General features: G+C 37.0%; 2 protein-coding genes across 2 annotated transcripts; both read left to right on the forward strand.

The window, feature by feature from the left end:
* Nucleotides 1–48: 48 nt before the first annotated feature.
* Nucleotides 49–5,733, forward strand: LOC113533274 (uncharacterized). The gene is made up of 2 exons (XM_034306343.2): nt 49–488; nt 2,739–5,733. Exon 2 carries the CDS (start codon nt 2,764–2,766, stop codon nt 4,105–4,107), a length of 1,344 nt encoding a protein of 447 aa, XP_034162234.1. The 5' UTR covers nt 49–488; nt 2,739–2,763; the 3' UTR covers nt 4,108–5,733.
* Nucleotides 5,734–17,400: 11,667 nt separating this feature from the next.
* LOC117597842 (uncharacterized) lies at nt 17,401–18,824 on the forward strand. Its single transcript, XM_034306808.2, has one exon. The coding sequence runs from the start codon at nt 17,413–17,415 to the stop codon at nt 18,754–18,756; it is 1,344 nt and encodes a 447-aa protein (XP_034162699.2). The 5' UTR covers nt 17,401–17,412; the 3' UTR covers nt 18,757–18,824.
* Nucleotides 18,825–25,100: the final 6,276 nt, after the last annotated feature.

Raw genomic sequence — 25,100 nt, forward strand, 5'->3', positions numbered from 1 at the left:
GGTTGCTAGCGCTACTGTTGACTTATATGTTCAATTGTTTTGTTGCTCTACAGCCCAGGAAGAACTGAAGAACACTTAACAAAGTGGGTGAGATGCTAAACTGCATAACTATAGTTTTCAGCACGTTAGGGAGTATCTTTGCCTTGGGCATTATCTGTATGGTCTAGAGTGACCTTTGCACTTACACTCTGCACTTGTATCCAACTAATGTTTAGCCTATAGACCGCCGAGGTTGTCATCGTGTGCACAATAAACCATCTCTTTTATTATAACTTGGCTCTCAGTCTCCTGAAGCCTCAACCATCTTACTTCTGATGAAACTGCAGTATTTTTTGATCATCAAGAAAGATTTACAACAATTTTGGTGTCTCTGGTGGGACTGTGATGTTCTCCGTCCATGTGCTGTGACAACCCAGATGACAGACAACATCTGATCTGATCCGGTGATCCTGTTTCTGTGCTTCTGTGACAAACATATGCCAGCTCAGGTGAGTGGGTCAAAGAACTTGCTAGATGACAGAATCAGTTTGATGATGATAGTTCGATTGATAGGAGTTCAGTTGAAGTTTCTCTGTGCGGAATGGCAACGAGTCATCAGGATCCTAAGGGTGTTGGAGAGTCTTCCTCACCAGTTTGTGAGTCATCATTGCCTTTTACTCATAATATCAGTTTTGAAAAGGAGCTAGGGCAAATGTTAGATAAGTTGTGTGGAAAGAACAGAACTAAATTTTGTAAAGTGCTTGGTATTCCAGAACAGACAGAGTGGAGTAGAGAGCAATGTTTTTCTGGTTTGGGTAAATGCATCGAGTTTAAAGACTTTGAGGCAGTGGTGAAGGTGTTCAGGCAGTGGTATCCTTCGCTAATACAAAATAGGGATAAGAAAAAGTGTGAGAGCGATGAGATGAACACCAAGCTGGTGCAGGAGTGTGCCAACAATAAACGCAGCTCTATCTCCGCTCAAAAAAACCTGTGAGCAATTTCAACACTACATTAACTCTTCAAGCCAAGGTTTTGGAAAAACAGACACTGCCTTCACCTAAAGCAAAGAAGCTTTATTTATCTCTTAAAAGCCCTAAACGCAATCAAAAATACTGTCTCCAGATTAGTCATCATGATTCAGATGACCCTTGTTTTAATCCTGTAGCCATTGGGATAGCCTTGATGGTGATTAAAGAGCAAAGTCAGAAAAGGACGAGCAGGCAAAAGGAGCCATAAAATATCAGCCACTGAGTTTTGAGCAAGTTGATCGCATGGCAAAAGACTTTAAACATCCCAGAGAAATGGGCATGGGTCCATTCCTCTCTCAGATGACACGTATAATTCAGCTGTACAACTTGCATCCTTCGGACGTTATTTCTATATGCTCTCAGGTATTTCTGCGTGTTGCTGCAGGTGCGTTTCTAAGAGCATGAAAGAGGCTCAGGTAGCAGAAACTACAGCTATGTTGACTGCTAATGTTAGACCTGTTGCCTACATTTAATATGACATTATTATTGTATCCTATTCTACTTTGCTATGCTTGGTACAGAGGATATGTAGATGGGTAATCACCTGGACAGTGGTTATGGTATGTAGGATAGTATAGAAAGTTTAAGCTTGCTTTAATGAACACCTTTAGAGTTGTCCAAAGAGGTGAATTGGGGGATTATTTTTCTATGGTTAGATTTATGATTTAAACCATTTAAGATAGATTCAAGCTAATTAGTTCACTCACAGTGCACAATTGCCTGTTGTTTGTTCCCTTATGATTTACACATGTCTGTTCCTTGGGTTATAATGTTTTTCTCTTATCTAAGCTTTGGGCATTATCTCTGTGGTCTAGAGTGCCCTTTGCACTTACACATCAGTAGAAAAGCCAGCTGTATCCAACTTACATTTATAGTGTAGAGTATGTAGGTTGTCTTTGTGCGTGCAATAAACCATCTCTTTTGTTTTGCTCTACAATTAAAAATAAACTGCAGTTAAGGTTTTTATGCACCTAAATACAAAGGAAAGATATTTGTGAATAATTTGAGGATCATAAGGTTTTATTTAAACTTTTTGCCAAAAATATATCCGAATCCTGTTAATGAAATGCCACAAACATTTCTAGTTATTCATGTCTAGTTAAACTTGTCTGAACAAATATTTGTGATGCCTAAATAATAACAAGAGTTGGAAGAGTGATTCATTTCTTTTGTGCCTAACATGCAGTGAGGGGAAAAAAAGCTTTTTGTAGCAATGTTGTTAGATTTCGTCCCATTCCTCTTGGCAAACATCTTCGATTCCCCATCTAGACGAGAGTCCCTCTGATGGACTTGCAATTTCAAAAATGCTTATCACTCTGAGAGCGTAGAATCAAATTTTGTATGGTGTACCTGTCCAGGGATGATTATCAAATCAGTTGTACTGTCAGAGATGTTTAAGCTCTTTGCTATGGCTCTGTAGCTTTTCTCTTTCAAGTGTTTCTTAATAATATTGTCCCTGTTTCTTTTGTGTTGAAAGTTTCAGCTGTGGTAATGGAGGAGGCGAGTAGCATTTAATTGTAAACACTGACTAATATTAAGGATGGGTGATACCACAGAATTTTTAAATCTGATTCCAAGTTATTTGAAGACTAGTACCGCATTATAAATTCCTTGTCATCTTTTTATTATTGTACTTTCTGATACCATTACTATGTAGTAACAGACATAATCTATAAAGGTATCATTAATTTGGGATGTTTGTATTAATAATAGTTTTGTTTCGATCTACAGGAGTCAAATTGGATGATGGCTTAAAATGGCAAAACCAAAGTTGAAGCTGTTTATTTTTCTTATCCTTTTTGGTGTTCTAACTGTTATCTTCATTTCAAAATGGAAGGACATTTTTGAGCACACTGCTATTTACATCACTGGAAATCTATATGAGGGCACACTGTCATCTATAAGGATTAGTTTGGATATACACAATACCACCATATCTATGAAGTCTGTAATCCCCATTAAAAACTCAAGCCATTTTGCAGTGTCTGCATTCATTGATCACAGGATCAATAAAGCTATTCGAGTTATCAGCATAATAAAAAGAAACAGCATGCAGCCACTTTATTGCGTCTACTGCAACAATGGCAAAGCATGCAGGTTTACTAAAGCTAGAATTGAGATACACAGTGATCATTTTGACTTCCCATTTGGTGCTTCAGATGTGCTGTGCCAGGGCAAACACACCCAAAATGCGACTCACGTTGCCATTTCACCTGAAATTTCTGACATTAATTACCTAGACTTCCTGCCAGTAAAGAACAGAGTGAATAATGAATCATTAAAGTACAACTTCACCATCTGTATCTCAAGTCTTTTTGGGGACTACAATAATGTTCTGCAGTTTGCTCAAAGCATGGAGATGTACAAGCTTCTTGGTGTCCAACGAGTCGTAATCTACAACACCAGCTGTGGTTCTGACTTGGACAAACTCCTACAGCACTATGAGAAAGAAGGAATTCTAGAGATTGTGCCATGGCCTATTGATCAGTTCCTTAATCCATCTGCAGGATGGCATGCCAAATTGCATAAAGGGGAACTCCAGTACTATGGCCAGTTGGTAACACTCAATGAGTGCATTTATAGACATATGTATCAGTCCAAATATGTCCTGTTGAATGACATTGATGAGATCATCATGCCCTATAAGTATGCTAACCTTGCTTTTCTGATGGAGGATCTGCAACAGGAGCACAGATATGTGACTGTATTTATCATAGAGAACCACATATTCCCCAAGACACAGTTTGAAGAAAGTGGCAAGTTTCGCAGGCCAGAATGGAAAAATATTCCTGGTCTCAATATTATGGAACACATTTACAGAGAACCAGACAGAAAGAACATCTTCAACCCAACAAAGATGATCATCAACCCCAGGAACATGATGCAAACCTCAGTGCATTCCAGCCTGCAACACATTGGAAAGGTCTATCGGGTTCCTCCCGATGTGTGTAGGATCATTCACGTGAGAACACCACTACAGGGGAGTCTTACCAAGGAGCAATTAATTGTTGACACAAGAGTGTGGGACTTTGCACAAGAGCTGATAACAAATGTTAATAGGGCACTAAAATTATCAGGTTTGATGAAAAGTCAAAAGTGATATGGGTTTTTGGTTTGTCTGTTTATTTTTTCTTTTGGTGCTCTGAAAAAAAAAGAAACAAATTACAAGGAATTCTAGCAAGGGAATGAGTTTGTTGAATTTCATTAAAAAGTTCTAAGAACAGAAACTTGGCTGTTTTTAACTTTACATGGTTGGCATACTAGTTTGTATGAGTAAATTATGCTCAGGTCATGCTGTGTGTAATAGGACACATTTACATTTACATTTAGTGCTGTAATTTACTCTCACCATCCACTTTATTAGGAACACCTGTACACCTGCCCATACATGTCGTTATCTAATCACTTATTCATGCAGCACCAGCGCAATGCAAACATTAATAAAACATTAATAAAACATTAACTCAGCGTGTATGCACTAGCTGTACCCAACATAGGTGGATAGATAAATATTTAGAATAAAGCTGTTGTTTGGTTTTATCTTTTATCTACTCCAGAGGCTGATTTGAAATTGATGATTACTGAATTCTGTAATATTCATTTACTTATTTATTTATTTTTTTACCTTTTTAATTGCTGAAGCTGAACGAAATCATGCCTATGATTAACATTTTAATATAGCTGCTTTAATAGTATAGTATATTGCATAGGCAATATTTGGCATTTTGAAAGACTTTTTCAGCCTGTTTCAGAAAGAAATATTTAAATGTGTTTTTACCTAAACTCCTGTGTCATGATGTTCTAAACATGCTGTGTACTTATTTCAAACTAGGGGAGAGTGATATGACTTTTTACATCATGAAAGATTAAAATGGCCCCATCTGTAAAATGCATCTCAATCTTTTTTTCCCCCAGATTGCATGTACTGTTGTACTGAAAACACTCAGACATGACATCGCAAGTTATTTTATGAGCAAGACTTTGCTCGATTAGCGTTCTCCCTGACAGTAATAACCAAAAGTAGGCAGTTCTTTAGCTTATGTTTCCTCTTCATTTTATTTGGAAACATGGAAGCATATGATTAACATCTTAATAGAGCTGTTTTAATAGTAGTATAGCTGTAATTGTATGCAAAATAAGCAATGGCAAGACGGACAGGTCGGGGAAACGCTACAAATGTGTTTAAGCACAAAAGCCAGAAGCAGTGCTGAAGTACACAAAGGTGTTTGAAAAAAGGCACTTTTTGTGAGAGAGACATCAAATAATTTTCTAACACTGCCATTCCTCAGCTCTACACTGAATGCTGTAAAAACTGAAACAGTGAAACACAATTTGCTTAAAATAATCTCGTTTATATTTTGTTGGAAAATGTTTATTCAAATTTGTTTTGTCAATTTTTAAATGTTAACACTTTTTAATTGTTAAGTGCCAGAGAGTGTAGTTTGTGATATCTGTGTGTATGTGTGTGCACGTGTGTGTTTTCATTGATGTTGTATCAAACTTTGCTGTTTTTAACTTTACATGGTTGGCATACTAATTTGTATGAGTAAATTATGCTGAAATTATTCATATTCCTGCTATCAATATTATAGAACACATTTACAGAGAACCAGAAGGAAAGAACATCTTCCATCCAACAAAGATGATCATCAACTTCTCAATCATCATTGAAAAGTCAAGAGTGATATGTTTTTTTCTTTGTTTGTTTGTTTTTTGTTTTTGTGCTCTGAAAAAAAATGGAAGAAAATTCCAAAGAATTCTATTGTTTGTTGAATTTCATTAAAAAGTTCTAAGAACAGAAACTTGGCTGTTTTTAACTTTACATGGTTGGCATACTAGTTTGTATGAGTAAATTATGCTCAGGTCATGCTGTGTGTAATAGGACACATTTACATTTACATTTAGTGCTGTAATTTACTCTCACCATCCACTTTATTAGGAACACCTGTACACCTGCCCATACATGTCGTTATCTAATCACTTATTCATGCAGCACCAGCGCAATGCAAACATTAATAAAACATTAATAAAACATTAACTCAGCGTGTATGCACTAGCTGTACCCAACATAGGTGGATAGATAAATATTTAGAATAAAGCTGTTGTTTGGTTTTATCTTTTATCTACTCCAGAGGCTGATTTGAAATTGATGATTACTGAATTCTGTAATATTCATTTACTTATTTATTTATTTTTTTACCTTTTTAATTGCTGAAGCTGAACGAAATCATGCCTATGATTAACATTTTAATATAGCTGCTTTAATAGTATAGTATATTGCATAGGCAATATTTGGCATTTTGAAAGACTTTTTCAGCCTGTTTCAGAAAGAAATATTTAAATGTGTTTTTACCTAAACTCCTGTGTCATGATGTTCTAAACATGCTGTGTACTTATTTCAAACTAGGGGAGAGTGATATGACTTTTTACATCATGAAAGATTAAAATGGCCCCATCTGTAAAATGCATCTCAATCTTTTTTTCCCCCAGATTGCATGTACTGTTGTACTGAAAACACTCAGACATGACATCGCAAGTTATTTTATGAGCAAGACTTTGCTCGATTAGCGTTCTCCCTGACAGTAATAACCAAAAGTAGGCAGTTCTTTAGCTTATGTTTCCTCTTCATTTTATTTGGAAACATGGAAGCATATGATTAGCATCTTAATAGAGCTGTTTTAATAGTAGTATAGCTGTAATTGTATGCAAAATAAGCAATGGCAAGACGGACAGGTCGGGGAAACGCTACAAATGTGTTTAAGCACAAAAGCCAGAAGCAGTGCTGAAGTACACAAAGGTGTTTGAAAAAAGGCACTTTTTGTGAGAGAGACATCAAATAATTTTCTAACACTGCCATTCCTCAGCTCTACACTGAATGCTGTAAAAACTGAAACAGTGAAACACAATTTGCTTAAAATAATCTCGTTTATATTTTGTTGGAAAATGTTTATTCAAATTTGTTTTGTCAATTTTTAAATGTTAACACTTTTTAATTGTTAAGTGCCAGAGAGTGTAGTTTGTGATATCTGTGTGTATGTGTGTGCACGTGTGTGTTTTCATTGATGTTGTATCAAACTTTGCTGTTTTTAACTTTACATGGTTGGCATACTAATTTGTATGAGTAAATTATGCTGAAATTATTCATATTCCTGCTATCAATATTATAGAACACATTTACAGAGAACCAGAAGGAAAGAACATCTTCCATCCAACAAAGATGATCATCAACTTCTCAATCATCATTGAAAAGTCAAGAGTGATATGTTTTTTTCTTTGTTTGTTTGTTTTTTGTTTTTGTGCTCTGAAAAAAAATGGAAGAAAATTCCAAAGAATTCTATTGTTTGTTGAATTTCATTAAAAAGTTCTAAGAACAGAAACTTGGCTGTTTTTAACTTTACATGGTTGGCATACTAGTTTGTATGAGTAAATTATGCTCAGGTCATGCTGTGTGTAATAGGACACATTTACATTTACATTTAGTGCTGTAATTTACTCTCACCATCCACTTTATTAGGAACACCTGTACACCTGCCCATACATGTCGTTATCTAATCACTTATTCATGCAGCACCAGCGCAATGCAAACATTAATAAAACATTAATAAAACATTAACTCAGCGTGTATGCACTAGCTGTACCCAACATAGGTGGATAGATAAATATTTAGAATAAAGCTGTTGTTTGGTTTTATCTTTTATCTACTCCAGAGGCTGATTTGAAATTGATGATTACTGAATTCTGTAATATTCATTTACTTATTTATTTATTTTTTTACCTTTTTAATTGCTGAAGCTGAACGAAATCATGCCTATGATTAACATCTTAATAGAGCTGTTTTAATAGTAGTATAGCTGTAATAGTATGCAAAATAAGCAAAGGCAAGATGGACAGGTTGAGGAAACACTACTAATGTGTTTAAGCACAAACAAAGCACCCCAAAGAGTATGGCATCAGCCAGATAACATGGGCACCGCACATGAACAGCACCAGAGCCAGAAGCAGTCCTGAAGTACACAAAGGTGTTTGAAAAAGGCACTTTTTGTGAGAAAGACATCACTGATTCTGTGATGTTTTAGCTGGCCAAGGATACAATACCATCTGAAAATAGTTGATGACTCGCAAATAATTTTCTAACACTGCCATTCCTCAACTCTACACTGAATGCTGTAAAAACTGAAACAGTGAAACACAATTTGCTTAAAATAATCTCGTTTATATTTTGTTGGGAAATGTTTATTCAAATTTGTTTTGTCAATTTTTAAATGTTAACACTTTTTAATTGTTAAGTGCCAGAGAGTATAGTTTGTGATATCTGTGTGTGTGTGTGTGCACGTGTGTGTTTTCACTGATGTTGCATCAAACTTTGCTGTTTTTAACTTTACATGGTTGGCATACTAGTTTGTATGAGTAAATTATGCTGAAATTATTCATATTCTGTGTATGAGGAAATGGCAGTGGCGCGGACCAGTGTTGTGGCCTGCCGTCGCTCTACTTCTTTGTCTACTACTTTGTTTCTTTTTTGTGTTCTTTTATATCTTTTGTTTTGTCCCTGTCAGACGCAGTGGGTTTATGATTCAGATTCGTTCATTTGTTATGGACCTGTCGATCAGCAGTGGAAATAAGTACTTTTTTATTCATTCTGCGCTGCTACCGCGCATACAGTGTTCTCCGGCTGGATGTGTGTGCTGCAGGCAAAAACGCGAGAGGTGTGCAGGTGCTCACTTGAAGCGGAGATTTATGCGGAGATATCCTGATGTGGTGCAGTTTGCAAGAGAAGATGGTAATGCGGAGTGTGCTGTGGAGTTTTGGGGTTTACCCGGATGGATGTTCTTCGGCATTACGTTTTTACCTGGATGGAAAGTCTTCGTCGTGTTTCAGAGGTGCTGGTCAAGAGTCTGGTCAAGCCACAGTTGTTGCCTCTACGGTATCACAGACTTTAAAGATGTCGCTGGTTAAGGCACATTCGATTACAAACAAAACTTTCATTTTAAATGATTTTATTTCACATAATGTTTTGGACTTTTTATTTATTACAGAGATTTGGATAAATGTTGATGAGTGGAGTCCATGTCATGATCTTTGCCCAACTGACTATAACTTAATTAATACCCCCAGATCAGTGGGTCGTGGTGGGGGTCTAGCTACGGTGCGCAAACAGCAGTTTAAATGTCGCCGTTTATCGACCATGAACTACTTGAGTTTTGAAGTTCAATTGTTAAAACTGGACTTCTTTACGCCTGTTCTGGGTGTGGTCATTTATCGACCTCCAAAGTATAGTCAAGCTTTTATCCAGGAATTCTCTGACTTTTTATCCTCTATTTTGTTACTGCCTGATTATATCTTAATTGTTGGTGATTTTAATATTCATACTTGTTGTCCTGGGAAGCCTTTGGTTAAGGAGTTTTCAGACTTAATGGACTCATTTAATTTTATCCAACATGTCTCAGGCTCTACACATGAGAAAGGACATACTTTGGACCTTGTTTTTTCCTTAGGGTTGTCACTTTGTGATGTTAATGTTAATGACATTTGCATTTCTGATCATATGCCTGTTATTTTCAGTGTAAATGTGCTGAATGAAATGAGGGCGAGTCAGTCCTCTTATGTTTGCTCTCGTACAATTACTCCATCTACACCACAGGCTTTTGGCGAGATGTTTAGTACCTCTTCTGATGTATCATGATTGGAGTCTGCACCTCTCACGGCTGATCCAGATGAGTTACTTACTGTTTTTAACTCTGTTTGCTCTGATGTCTTGGACTCTGTTGCTCCTTATAAGATTAAGCATTGTAAGGCAAATCATCAGCCTTAGTTTAATGAACATACTCCCGTTCTTAGACAGCAATGTAGGAAGGCATAACGGGCTTGGAAGCAAAAGAAACTTCTGGTCTTTCATCAGATTTTACGAGATTCACTTCTTAGATATCAGAAAGCTGTAAAGGATGCTAAAGCAGCCTATTTTTCAAATTTTGTTTCAAACCATTAACAGGTTTTTTAATCCAAATGCTGTCATGATACCTCCATCTACAGAGTGTTGTGAGAAGTTTTTAAGTGTTTTCGCTGGAAAAACTAAAAACATTAGGTCTAGGTGAGTTAGATGGAAAGGTAGGAGATGACTCTATTAATGTCAATACTTTTGATCTATTGATTTAGGTCATATTATTGCTCAATTGAAACCTTCAGCTACCAGTTGGGATATTTTGCCCTCAGGTTTGCTTGGTGCGACAGCTGATTTTATTGGGCCGAGTATTACATCTATTGTGAATTATAGCCTTTCTACAGGTGTTTTTCCATCATGTCTTAAGCAAGTGGTCGTTTAGCCCCTTCTCAAGAAGTCTGCTTTGGACCCTTTGGATTTCACGAATTATCGGCCAATTTAAAAGCTGCCTTTTATTTCAAAAATATTGGAGAAAGTGGTTTTATCTCAGCTGAGTTCCTTCTTGGCTGAAAATGATGTGCTAGATGCTTTTCAGTCTGGTTTCAGGGCAGGACATAGCACTGAATCAGCTTTATTGCGAGTTTCCAATGATTTGTTACTCATTGCAGACTCAGGTAGTCAAGGAGCTTTAATTATGCTCGACCTTAGTGCTGCTTTTGATAGAACATGATATCCTTATTAAACGTTTAGAGCATGTTGTGGGTCTGAGAGGGACTGTTTTAAAATGGTTTTCCTCTTATTTGAAGGAAAGATCCTTTTCAGTGAGGGTTGGGGAATTCTCTTCCTCTTCAGTTTCTATTGACTGTGGAGTTCCTCAGGGCTCCATTTTGGGGCCTATTCTGTTTTCACTATTTTTGCTGCCTTTAGGCCTTATTTTTAAAAAACACAGTATGTCTTATCATCAGATTTATTTACCTATTAGATCTGGAGGACAAACTTCTCACCCATCTTTGCTATTATGTGTTGAGGAGGTGAAGTGCTGGTCAGAGCAAAATCGTCTCCAGCTAAATGCGACTAAATCTGAAGTTATCATTTTTGGGGCAAATAAGGTTGACAGTGATATAAAAGATGTTTTAGGTCCATGGACAACAAATGTGCGCTCCCAAATAAGGACTCTGGGTGTAATTTTTGACTCAGCTCTAATGTTTGATCATCAGGTCAAATGTGTGGTGAAAAGTTACTTCTTCCAGTTGAGGACTATTGCAAAAATGAAATCTTTTTTGTCTGTTGTTGACCTTGAGATAGTGATTCATGCATTTATCTCCTCCCGTTTGTATTGCACTTCTTCTTCTATTGTAATGCACTTTATTTGGGAGTAAGTCAATCTCTTATTTCAAAATCCAGAATGCAGCCCCGAGGCTCCTTACTAGCACAAAGAAAAGGGAGCATATTACTCCAGTTTTGGAAAAGCTGCATTGGCTTCCCATTAAATATCGGATTCAGTATAAGGTGTTGCTGTACGTTTTTAAAGCTGTCCATGATATGGCCCGAGAATATATTATGGACCTCAAAGAACACTTAACTGCTTACTGCTCTCAGTTCCGAAAACTCGCCTGAAAACTAAGGGGGATCGGGCATTTTCTGTCGCTGGCCCAAGACTGTGGAATACTCTTCCACCTGACATCAGATTTGCACCCTCAGTTGATGTTTTTAAATCTCACTTGAAAACATATTTGTTTTCTATGGCTTTTAATTGTTGATTTTTGGAAGATGTAAATTGTTTTAATTTTTTTTCTTCAAGGTTATTTTTATTTTTCTGTTTTGTTGATTTTTGTTTTATTATCCTTGTATTATAGTGCTGCTGTACAGTCTTTTGGTCTACTTTGTAGTGGAAAGGGCTCTATAAATAAAGTAGACTTGAGACTCGTATCAATATTATGGCACACATTTACAGAGAACCAGAAGGAAAGAACATCTTCAACCCAACAAAGATGATCATCAACTTCTCAATCATCATTGAAAAGTCAAGAGTGATATGTTTTTTTTCTTTGTTTGTTTGTTTTTTGTTTTTGTGCTCTGAAAAAAATGGAAAAAATTCCAAGGAATTCTAGCAAGTGTAGCAGCTTTCCATTAAACTGCTGGTATTGGTAATAGGAGTGAGCAAGTAGTTGACGCGTAGAAAATTAGAGTCTATGCAAACAGATGTAAGATGCAAATAGTCTCTTTCTTTATTGTGCTTCAATGAATAAACATTGCTTCAGTTAGCTTCCTGTGGTGTCATTTTGTTTAGTTCACAAAAAGTCCACACAAAACTCCATACCTTGTAGATACAGCATACTGTTCAACACAGTCCATCACATAATCCAAAAAGCCTCTTTAACATAATGAAGCACGACCTAAAACGGTCAAAAACTGTGTGCTTCCCCACTGCCAATACACACACCTGTTGTCTCATTATCCAACTGCCCTGATATACCATGGGTATTCTATACCAGAGTGCCACCCACTGGACAAATATATAACTACAACAAAAATGGCTTCAACAGCAAGGGAATGAGTTTGTTGAATTTTATTAAAAAGTTCTAAAAACAGAAACTTGGCTGTTTTTAACTTTACATGGTTGGCATACTAGTTTGCATGAGTAAATTATGCTCAGGCCATGCTGTGTGTAATAGGACACATTTACATTTACATTTAATGCTGTAATTTACTCTCACCATCCACTTTATTAGGAACACCTGTACACCTGCACATACATGTAGTTATCTAATCACTTATTCATGCGGCACCAGCACAATGCAAACATTAATAAAACATTAACTCAGTGTGTATGCACTAGTGTGTATCAGTGGGTAGAAACACAAAAACTGTTTAGAATAAAACTGTTGTTTGGTTTTATCTTCAATACTCCAGAGACTGATTTGAAATGGATGATTACCAAATTCGGTAAGATTTATTTATTTATTTATTTATTTATTTATTTATTTAATTTTTAAATGTTGAAGCTAAACTAAATTATGACTATAATTAACATTTCAATGGAGCTGCTTTAATAGCATAGTATATAATAATTGCATAGGCAATATTTTGAAACAATTTTTGAAAGAACTCTTGTGTCGTGATATTCGAAACATGCTGTGTACTTATTTCAAACCAGGGGCCCCATCTGTAAAATGCATCTCAATCTTTTTTTCCCCCAGATTGCATATACTGTTGTGCTGAAAACACTCAGACATGGCATCACACATTGTTTTATGAACAAGACTTTGCTCAGTTTGCGTTCTCTCTGACAGACACATGAGCAAACCAATAATAACCAAAAATAGGCAGTTCTTTAGCTTATCTTTCCTCTTCATTTTATTTAGAAACATGGAAGCATAGCTGTAATTGTATGCAAAATAAGCAAAGGCAAGACGGACAGGTCGAGGAAACACTACTAATGTGTTTAAGCACAAAAAAAGCACCCCAAAGAGTATGGCATCAGCAAGATAACAGAGCCAGAAGCAGTGCTGAAGTACACAAAGGCATTTGAAAAAGGCACTTTTTGTGAGAAAGACATCACTGATTCTGTGATATTTTAGCTGGCCAAGGATACAATACCATCTGAAAATAGTTGATCCTTGTTATGATTCACAAATAATTTTCTGACACTGCCATTCCTCAGCTCTACACTGAATGCTGTAAAAACTGAAACAGTGAAACACAATTTGCTTAAAATAATCTCGTTTATATTTTGTGTAAAGGAGATTAAAGGAGTTAAAATCAGTCTTTACAACTGTGGTGAGCATTTTAGCCTGAAACACATTGTACAGGTCTATCGAGTTCGGCCCAGTGTCTGTCACATGAGAACACCACTACAGGGCAATCTTACCAAGGAGCAATTATTTGTTGACACAAAAGTATGGGAAGAGTGTGGGCATGAATTCATAATAAACTCATACCAAACTCATACCATGTAGTTTTCTCTTCAGCTAATCATGCGGAAGAAGTGCGATGCAAACATTAATGTAACATTAACTCAGCGTGTATGCACTAGCCGTACCCAACATAGGTGGGTAGAAACAAAAAAACTTTAGGATAAAGCTGTTGTTTGGTTTTATCTTCCATACTCCAGAGGGAGATTTGAAATGGATGATCACAAAATTCAGTAAGATTCATTTACCTTTTTTATTTATTTATTTACCTTTTTAAATGCTGAAGCTAAACTAAATTAACATTTTAATATAGCTGCTTTAATAGTATAGTATATAATAATAGCATAGGCAATATTGGCATTTTGAAAGAATTTTTCAGCATATTTCAGAAAGAAATATTTAAATGTGTTTTTACCTAAACTCCTGTGTCGTGATGTTCTAAACATGCTGTGTACTTATTTCAAACTAGGGGAGAGTGATATGACTTTTTTGATCATGAAAGATTAAAATGGCCCCATCTGTAAAATGCATCTCAATCTGTTTTTCCCCAGAATGCATGTACTGCTGTACTGAAAACACTCAGACATGACATCGCAAGTTATTTTATGAGCAAGACTTATAAGAATAAGCAAAGGCAAGACGGATAGGTCGAGGAAACACTACTAATGTGTTTAAGCACAAAAGCCAGAAGCAGTGCTGAAGTACACAAAGGTGTTTGAAAAAACGCACTTTTTGTGAGAAAGACATCAAATAAGTTTCTAACACTGCCATTCCTCAGTTCTACAATGAATGCTGTAAAAACTGAAACAGTAAACACAATTTGCTTAAAATAATCTTGTTTACATTTTGTTGGGAAATGTTTATTTCCCAACAAAATGTAAAGGTACTTCTCTGTTATTCTTGTTCATTGAGGCTACATTTCCTTATAGAGCTACATTTTCATCAATATGGAAATTTGTTTGGTTGCTCTGCATAGTAGCTTGCAAATAAGTCTTAAAAACCAACATGAAAAATAATCATGATAATGTTATGGATCATGATCCAGCCTGAAAAAAATCAAGATACTATATTTATGCCAGATCTCCTACCTCTGTTTCAAACCTCTGATTTCTTTGCTTGGATTTTCTTTTTGTTATCGCAGCCTTGTATAGTGATTCTCACTTGTGTTTCATTTAGGTGTTGAGTATGTGACAAATGTTTCTGCTAAACCTCCTTAGTAGAAATAGAATAAGATGAGAGAGAGACATGAGATTTTTCTGAAATTAAAGGAGTTAAAACATCTGACCTAACTTGTGACCAGCAGAAATCAATCACGAAATCTGCTGATCACAGATCACAAGCACATTTTGCCGCTGCACCACCCAGGAACTTGCTGTTGGATACTTAGACATTTTTCTGTCTATTGTTCACTGCTTAGTTTATTGAGTGTAGTAAATTTTTAAGTGTAAAACACTTTTTGATTGTTAAGTGCCAGAGAGTGTATTTTGTGGTATCTGTGTGTGTGTTTTCATTGATGTTGCAGCAAACTTAGCTGTTTTTAACTTTACGTGGTTGGCATTCTAGTTTGTATGAGTAAATTATGCTGAGGTCATGCTGTGTGTAATAGGACACATTTACATTTAGATTTAGTGCTGGACCTAATTTACACTCAGCATCCACTTTATTAGGATATCTAACTAATCAGCCAATCATGTGGCAGCAGTGAAATGCAAAAAATCGTGCAGATACAGCTCAAGAGTATATAGTCTGTAGTGACTTAACTAATCGGTCTTTACAACCGTGGTGAGCAGAAAAGCATCTCAGCATGCACAAAACATTGAAGTTTCTTGGTGTATAACATTCTAGCCTGAAACACATTGGACAGGTCTATCGAGTTCGGCCCAGTGTCTGTCACATGAGAACACCACTACAGGGCAATCTTAACAAGGAGCAATTATTTGTTGACACAAAAGTATGGGAAGAGTGTGGGCATGAATTCATAATAAACTCATACCAAACTCATACCATGTAGTTTTCTCTTCAGCTTATCATGCGGAAGAAGTGCAATACAAACATTAGTGTAACATTAACTGTGTGTGTGCGTGTGTGTATGTGTTTGTGCATGTGTGTTTTCATTGACGTTGCAGCAATCTTAGCTCTTTTTAAATTGAATGGCATACTATTTTGTATGAGTAAATTATGCTGAGGTCATGCTGTATGTAATAGGACACATTTACATTTAGTGCTGGATCTAATTTACACTCACTGTTCACTTTATTAGGAACACCTGTACACCTGCACATTCATGCAGTTATCTAATCAGCCAATCATGTGGCAGCAGCGCAATGCAAAAATCATGCAGATACAGGTCAAGAGCTTCAGTTAATGTTCAGTTAATGAAGAAAAAGTGTGATCTCTGTGGTTTGAGTATTTCAGAAATTACTGATCTCCCGAAATTTTCACACACAACAGTCTCTAGAGTTTTCACAGAATGGGTGAATGAGTGAACGACAGGTCTGTGGGTGGAAAAGCCTTGTTCATAAGATAGGTCAGAGGAAAATCGCCTGATTCAAGGTTCAAGGCCAGGTTCAAGCTGCCAGGAAGTCTATAGTATCTCATATAATCACTATTTACAACTGTGGTGAGCAGAAATCTCAGCATACCAAAACATCAAACCTTGAGGTGGATGGGCTACAACAGCAGAAGATCACATCAGGTTCCACTCCTGTCTGTCAAGAACAGGAATCTGAGACTCTCATGGGCTCAGGCTCAACCAAACTAGGCAGTTAAAGATTAGGAGAAAAAAATCACCTGGTCTTTTTCCAGTCTTCAACTGTCCAGTTTGGGTGAGTCTGTGCCTATTATAGCCTCAGATTCTTGTTCTTGGCTGAAAGGAGTAGAACCTGATGTGGTCTTCTGCTATTGTAGCCCATCTATGTCAAGGTTTGAGATGCTTTTCAGCTCACCACAGTTGTAAACAGTGCTTATTTGTCTTTCTATAAACTTCCTGTCAGCTCAAACTAGTCTGGTCATTCTCCTCTGATCTCTCTCATCAACAAGGTGTTTCAGCCTGCAGACCTTCCACACACATGATGTTTTTTTGTTTTTTGCACCATTCTGTGTAACTTCTAGAGAAAAAATCCCAGGAGATCAGTAGTTTCTGAAATACTCCAACTAGCCCATCTGGCACCAACAACCCTGCCACAGGTAAAGTCACAGAGATCACTTTCTGATCTATCAGTCAGGTGAATAACAGGTTATTAGGCTGTGTGTACATGTAGCTACTAGGTACCAGACTTGAAACTCAGTACTGAAAGGTCATTGGTGGAATGCCATCAGTTTCAGCTGTGGTAATGGAGGAGATTATGGCCACCTAAAGGAGGCGAGTAGCATTTAAACACTGACTAATATTAAGGATGGGTGATACCACAGGTTTTTTTTAAATCTGATTCCAAGTTATTTGAAGACTAGTATCCCATTGTAAATACCTTGTCATGTTTTTATTATTGTATTTCCTGATACCATTACTATGCATTAATAGACATAATCTATAAAGGAATCATTAATGTAGGATTAATTGTAGGATTTGTATTAATAATAGTTTTGTTTCAATCTACAGGAGTCAAACTGGAAAATGGCAAAACCAAAGATGAAGCTGTTTATTTTTCTTATCCTTTTTGGTGTTCTAACTGTTATCTTCATTTCAAAATGGAACCATAATTTCAGGCATGCTGCTGTTTACATCGCTGGAAATCTGTATTGGGGCACACCATCATCTATAAGCAGTAGTTTGGATATACACAATACCCCTATATCTATGAAGTCTATAATCCCCATTAAAAACTCAAGCCATTTTGCAGTGTCTGCATTCATTGATCACAGGATCAGTAAAGCTATTCGAGTTATCAGCATAATAAAAAGAAACAGCATGCAGCCACTTTATTGCGTCTACTGCAACAATGGCAAAGCATGCAGGTTTACTAAAGCTAGAATTGAGATACACAGTGATCATTTTGATTTCCCATTTGGTGCTTCAGATGTGCTGTGCCAGGGCAACCACACCCAAAATGCGACTCATGTTGCCATTTCAGCTGAAATTTCAGACATTAATTACCTAGACTTCCTGCCAGTAAAGAACAGAGTGAATAATGAATCATTAAAGTACAACTTCACCATCTGTATCTCAAGTCTTTTTGGGGACTACAATAATGTTCTGCAGTTTGCTCAAAGCATGGAGATGTACAAGCTTCTTGGTGTCCAACGAGTCGTAATCTACAACACCAGCTGTGGTTCTGACTTGGACAAACTCCTACAGCACTATGAGAAAGAAGGAATTCTAGAGATTGTGCCATGGCCTATTGACCAGTTCCTTAATCCATCTGCAGGATGGAATGGCAAATTGCATAAAGGGGAACTCCAGTACTATGGCCAGTTGGTAACACTCAATGAGTGCATTTATAGACATATGTATCAGTCCAAATATGTCCTGTTGAATGACATTGATGAGATCATCATGCCCTATAAATATGCTAACCTTGCTTTACTGATGGAGGATCTGCAACAGGAGCATAAAGATGTGACTGTATATCTCATAGAGAACCACATATTCCCCAAGATGCAGTTTGAAGAAAGTGGCAAGTTTTGCAGGCCAGAATGGAAAAATATTCCTGGTATCAATATTATGGAACACATTTACAGAGAACCAGACAGAAAGAACATCTACAACCCCACAAAGATGATCATCAACCCCAGGAACATGATGCAAACCTCAGTGCATTCCAGCCTGCAACACATTGGAAAGGTCTATCGGGTTCCTCCCGATGTGTGTAGGATCATTCACGTGAGAACACCACTACAGAGGAGTCTTACCAAGGAGCAATTATTTGTTGACACAAGAGTGTGGGACTTTGCACAAGAGCTGATAACAAATGTTAATAGGGCACTAAAATTATCAGGTTTGTTGAAAAGTCAAGAGTGATATGGGTTTTTTGTTTGTTTGTTTTTTTGTTTAGGTACAGGTAAAGGTACATGTAAAGGTACTTCTCTTTTATTCTTGTTCGTTGAGGCTACGTTTCCTTGTAGAGCTACACTTTCATCAGTATGGAAATTTGTTTGGTTGCTCTCTCAGTACTCTTGAAAACCAACATGAAAATTAATCTTTCCTTTTTTGTGTTTCCTTATAATAGGCTGGATCAAGATGTGATTTCTTTGCTCAGATTTTTCTCTTCGATATCTCAGCTAATTCTCACTCGTGTTTCAATTAGGTACTGACTATGTCACAAATGTTTCTCCTAAAACTCCTTAGTAGAAATAGAATAAGAAGAAAAAGAGACAAAACATCTGACCTTGCTTCACAGTAGCAGAAATCATATAAACAAAACATCAAAAACTGTGATCTGCTGATCACAGATCACAATCACAACATTTTACCACTACGCCACCCAGGAACTTGCTGTTGGATACATTTTTCTGTCTATTGTTCACTGGTTAGTTTATTGAGCATAGTCAATTTGATTGTTAAGTGCCAGAGAGTGTAGTTTGTGATATCAGTGTGTCTGTGTGTTTTCATTGATGTCGCAGCAAACTTAGCTGTTTTTCACTTTACATGGTTGGCATTCTAGTTTTTTTGCGTGTGTACTTGTGCTTGTGTTTTCAGTGAGCAGCAAACAGGCTATTAATATATTAGTCACATAATAAACTGATCAAACAAATGTGATGTATTGTGTAATGTAGTGGGACCACTTTGGACACAGCATTAGACATGACAGTATATCAAAAGTAAACTGCACGTCCCTCTAAATATACATTAGTATGCCTGTAGTAATGAATTTGACACATGCAGTCCCTGCTGAAAATATTGGAACAGAAAGGCCAATTCTTTTGTTTTTGCTATACACTGAAGGGTTCGCAATCAAAAGATCAATATGAGACAATGGATCAGAATTTCAGCTTTCTTTTCCTGATATTTACATCTAGGTGTGTTAGTAAATTGTTAGTAAACAACTAAGAACATGGCACCTTTTGTTTGAACCCACTCATTTTTCAGTTGATCAAAAGAATTGGAACATGTGACTGACAGGTGTTTCTTGTTGCACAGGTGTGCCCTGTTAGATTCAGTGTTTAAACAATTAATAGCTGAATGTGTACTCTTGGTTTGAACCCTTATTAAAAAGTATAAACCAACAAGCAGACCAGAGAGCTGTCTATGGGAGAAAAGCAAGCCATTTTGAAGCTGAGAAAAGTGGGGAAGTGAATCAGAGCCATTGCACAAGCACTGGACGTAGCCAATAAAACAATTTGGAATGTCCTGAAAAAGAGTGAAACCACTGATGTACTAACTACCAAACATGGAACAGATCAGCCAAGAAAACTTGGAGATCAGAAATATAGAGCCCACACCACAAGATGCAAACCATTCATCAGCAATAAGAATTGGAAAACAAGATTGGAATTCAAAAAGAAATACAGAGGCACAACATTTCTGGAAAAAAGATTTACCTCTATCAAAGGGCTGGAAAGGCCAAATAGTGGAGAAAGAAAGGATCTGCTCATGAGCCAAAACGTATGAGCTCATCGGTCAAGCATGGTGGAGGTAGTGTATTGGCTTGTGCTTGCTTCTGGAATGGGCTCATTGATCTTTATTGATTATGTAACTTATGATAGTAGCAGCAAAATGATTCAGAAATCTACAGAAACATTCTGTATGCCTATTTACAGAGAAATGTGTCCAATCTAATTGGGAGGAACTTTATCATGCAGCAAGACAATCACCCAAAACACACTGCCAACATAACAACGGAATTCTTCAGGGGAAAAAAGTGGAAGGTTTTAGACTGGCCAAGTCAATCACCAGACCTTAACCCAAATGAGCATGCATTTCACCTTCTGAAGAGGAGACTGAATGGAGAAACCCCTCAAAACTAACAATAACTGAAAGAGGCTGTGGTACAAGCCTGGAAAAACATCACAAAGGAAGAACAGTTTGGTGATGTCAGTGGGTCACCAGCTTGATGCGGTTACCGCAAGCAAGGGATATGCATCCAAATATTAAGTGTTATTTACATTAATTTACTTTAAGACTATCTGTTCCTATACTTTTGGAGGGGACTGTAATTATACTAGCAGATCTGAGCACAATGTGAGACATATGTAACATTACTAGTGTCTTTTGTCTCAGGAAAAAAAAACTGAGAAAGAGGAGACTTAAGAAGTCATCTCCCTTTTATATCCATTTGATCTCATTGCTGTCTAGGATAAACTAAAGAGATAATAATGAGATAAAATATTCTTTTTAGATTTTTTGTCCAATAGAAGGGCAAATCCTATTGTTTTCTTTCCTCTTCTTTTTTCCTCTTCAGGTGTGTCCTCAGCTTGTTGATCAGTGGTGTTGGATCAGATTTCTGCAAACTGCTCTCTGACAATGTTTATTGTTGGAACTCAAAAATGACCTAGTGACATTTCTATGGTTACTAAAACCTAAAGGACAATGACAAAATACTTATCGAAAACTAAGTATTAAGCCCTGCTCAGAATAAAACAATAAGCAATATCTTACTCAGTGAGCTTCAGCTAAACTTGCTGGGTCCTATTAATGGGACAAACTGTGCTGTTTATTAAGAATGGCAGAGGTTAGGCTTTTATCTAGCTATACAGTAGGGTGTGCTGTTTGCACAGACAGAGGTAGAAATGAAGTTGATAAGTATAGTCATGGTGTATTCATGTAGAGGTGTGGAGGAGTACACAGGATTGTTTTTTTAATCCCACTCCAGCAGACACCCTTAATCCCACCCACTTCAGCAGTTATTATTTTTGCTTGCACCTGCCAGTGATATTTTCTAATGAATCTTTGGTTGGTTCTATTTCCACAAATGTAAACAAATAGTTTAAACCACAGTGATTAAAGTATTTACTGAAAATGAATGTATGATGTGTGCTGTATTCATCTCTGGCATAACCATTCCACCTCACTGTTTAGTGTGCCTCATCTGTAAAGAAATATAGTTTGTCCATCTTTTGGATTCACACTTTTTTTGTCATGGCTTTATTGAAATAAGATGTTTTTATTGAAATAAGAAATTGGTGAACAATTGATGGTTACTGTTTGGTGAAAATTCCACTCCAAAGACATATTATAAGCATAGCTAGTTATGTAGCTAGCTAGATAACGGCGTTAGAGTATCTTGCTAATCTTCTTAAACTTGCTAATCACAGCCTTTCTTATCAGGGAAAGGACTGAAAACTATGATTAAAAAGATGGCAGTGTTAATTTTAATAACTTTTGGAATTTTCGCCTGTGTTTTATACCACACATTTATAGCACGAGCATGGGGCAGAGTGATTGCTACCCCAGTGTGGCTATGTTAGCGTTTGTTGTAATTCCCATTTTTGGCCTCTAGGTGCAATAATAACTCTAACTGAGCTAAATTGGGCAATAAGCTTGTGCACAGTTGTGCAACATCAGTGGAACATCAGTTAATATCTAGAATTGAAAAAAAAAAAAGTCTTTGGTCACTGAAATGAGGTGATAAGTATTTCAGCTGAAGTTAAACTATAAGTGGTTGCGAATGAGGACATTTGTTGAATTTTGGAAATACATACAGTCAGGTCCATAAATATTGGGACAGTGACACAGTTTTGGTAATTTTGCCTCTGTACACCACCACAGTGGATTTGAAATGAAGCAGTCAAGATGTGACTGAAGCGTAGACTTTCAGCTTTAATTCAAGGGGTTTAACAAAAATATTGCATTGACCGTTTAGGAATTACAGCCATTTTTTACAGAGTTCCTCCATTTTCACAGGCTCAAAAGTAATGGGACAATTGACTGATAAGCAGGTTCCTGGCCAGCTGTGGCCTGTTTCCTCCTTATATCATGATAAATTAAGGAGATAAAAGGTCTGGAGCTGATTCCAAGTGTTGAATTTGCATTTGGTAGCTGTTCATGGGAACTCTCAATATGCCGTCCAAAGAGATGTTGATGCAAGTGAAGGAGGCCATCATTAGGCTGAAAAACCAAAACAGACCTATCAGAGAGATAGCAGAAACCTTAGGAGGGCCAAATCAACAATTTGGTACATTCTTAAAAAGAAGGAATGCACTGGCGAGCTCAGCAACACCAAAAAGCCTGGGAGACCACAGAAAACAACTAAAGTGGATGATTGCAGAATTCTTTTCTTATTGAAGAACAACCCCTTCGCAACATCTAGCCAAGTCAGGAACACTCTGGAGGAGGTAGGCGTATCTTTGTCAAAGTCTACAATCAAGAGATACCTTCATGAATGTAAATACAGATAGTTTACCTCAAGATGCCGCTGGTAACACTCAAGAACACAAAGGCCAGATTAGACTTTGCTAAAAAACCTCTAAAAAAAGCCTGACCAGTTCTGATGCAATATTAACTTGTACCAGAATGATGGGAAGAGAAAAGTATGGAGAAGGAAAGGAAGGGCTCATGATCCAAAGCATACCACATCATCCGTCAAACATGTGGAGGCAGTGTTATGGCATGGGCATGTTTGGCTGCCAATGGAACTGGGTCACTGGGGTTTATTGATAATGTGACTGTTGATAGAAGTAGCAGGATGAACTCTGAAGTGTACAGAGCTATACTTTCTGCTCAGATTCAGTCAAATGCTGCAAAACTGATAGGACAGCGCTTCACAGTACAGATGGATAACAACCCAAAACATACTGTGAAAGCAGCCCAAGAGCTTGGAAATTAAATGTTCTTAAATGACCGAGTCAGTCACCTGACCTCAACCCAACTGAGCTGCTTTTCACTTACTGAAGACAAATCTGAAGGCAGAATGACCCACAAACAAGCAGCAACTGAAGATGGCTGCAGTAAAGACCTGGCAAATCATCTCAAGGGAGGAAACTCAGCATTTGGTGATGTCCATGGGGTCCAGACTTCAGGTAGTCATTGACTGCAAAGGATTTACCTCCAAGTAATAAAAATAATCCTAATATTTATGATTATATTAGTTTGTCCCATTACTTTTGAGCCTGTGAAAATGGAGGAACTCTGTAAAAAATGGCTGTAATTCCTAAACGGTTAATGCAATATTTTTGTTAAACCCCTTGAATTAAAGCTGAAAGTCTACGCTTCAGTCACATCTTGACTGCTTCATTTCAAATCCACTGTGGTGGTGTACAGAGGCAAAATTACCAAAACTGTGTCACTGTCCCAATATTTATGGACCTGACTGTAATTGGGCTCTGCCACGCATGCGCCTATGGGTGAGACACGACTGGGGGCAGTATAATTTGATATCTGAAACAGACAAAGTAGAGCTTTGACTAACTGTTTTCCTTATTATGTTGGATGTTTCAAACCTACTAAATATTCTGTTTTGCCAGTCTTAAAGGTAAAGGCATAGTTTTTGATTTGAGATACAGCAAAATAATATACTTTGACATCAGACATTTACATTTAAAATATTAATATATTTTACAAAAATAAAATATATACACTCATGTCCGCTTCATTAAGAACACCAGTACAACTGCACATTCATGCAATTATTCAATCAGCCAATTATGTGGCAGCAGTGCAATGCAAATCATGCAGATACAGTTCAAGATCTTTAGTTGTTTTCAAATCAAACATCAGAATGGGGAAAAATGTGATCTCTGTGACTTTAACTGTGGCATGGTTGTTGGTGCCAGTCAGGCTGGTTTGAGTATTTCATAAACTGCTGATCTCCTTGGATTTTCACACACATCAGTCTCTAGAGTTTACACAGAACGATGTGAAAAAGAAAAAAATATCCAATGACTGGTAGTTCTGTAGGTGGAAATGCGTAGCTGTTGAGAGACGTCAGAGGAGAATGGCCAGACTTGATTTGAGCTGACAGGAAGGCCAATTTACTAATTTAAATAACCACTCTTTACACTCCTTACAAAGATGCAGAAAAAGCATCTCAGAATGCACAACACTCCGAACCTTGACGTAGATGGGCTACAACAGCAGATCACAATGCGTTGTACTCCTGCAAAGTATCAATAATTTTGTGCTATCATTTTCATCTGCAGTACTTTTCACTTTCCTTTCTGCTATATTATCATTTTTTTTTTTTTTTTTGCTCTCATTTCTTGTAGCATAGCACATAGATAAGGGATTTAGTGTACAAGTTGAGGATTTTGATGAGGAAATTAGTGAAATTAGTTTGGTCTCTTGAAGGGGAGTAAAACATTCTAATCATTGATCATTGATCTGATATCATTATATTATTATCCACAGGGTTAGTTATAAAACTATTTGTTTTTAAATTAATGGTCTGAAGTTTTTGCCCGATATTTTCAATTTTATCATTCATGAAG

Source organism: Pangasianodon hypophthalmus, chromosome 8 (genome assembly GCF_027358585.1).
Source record: "Pangasianodon hypophthalmus isolate fPanHyp1 chromosome 8, fPanHyp1.pri, whole genome shotgun sequence".
NCBI classification, from domain to species: Eukaryota; Metazoa; Chordata; class Actinopteri; order Siluriformes; family Pangasiidae; genus Pangasianodon; species Pangasianodon hypophthalmus.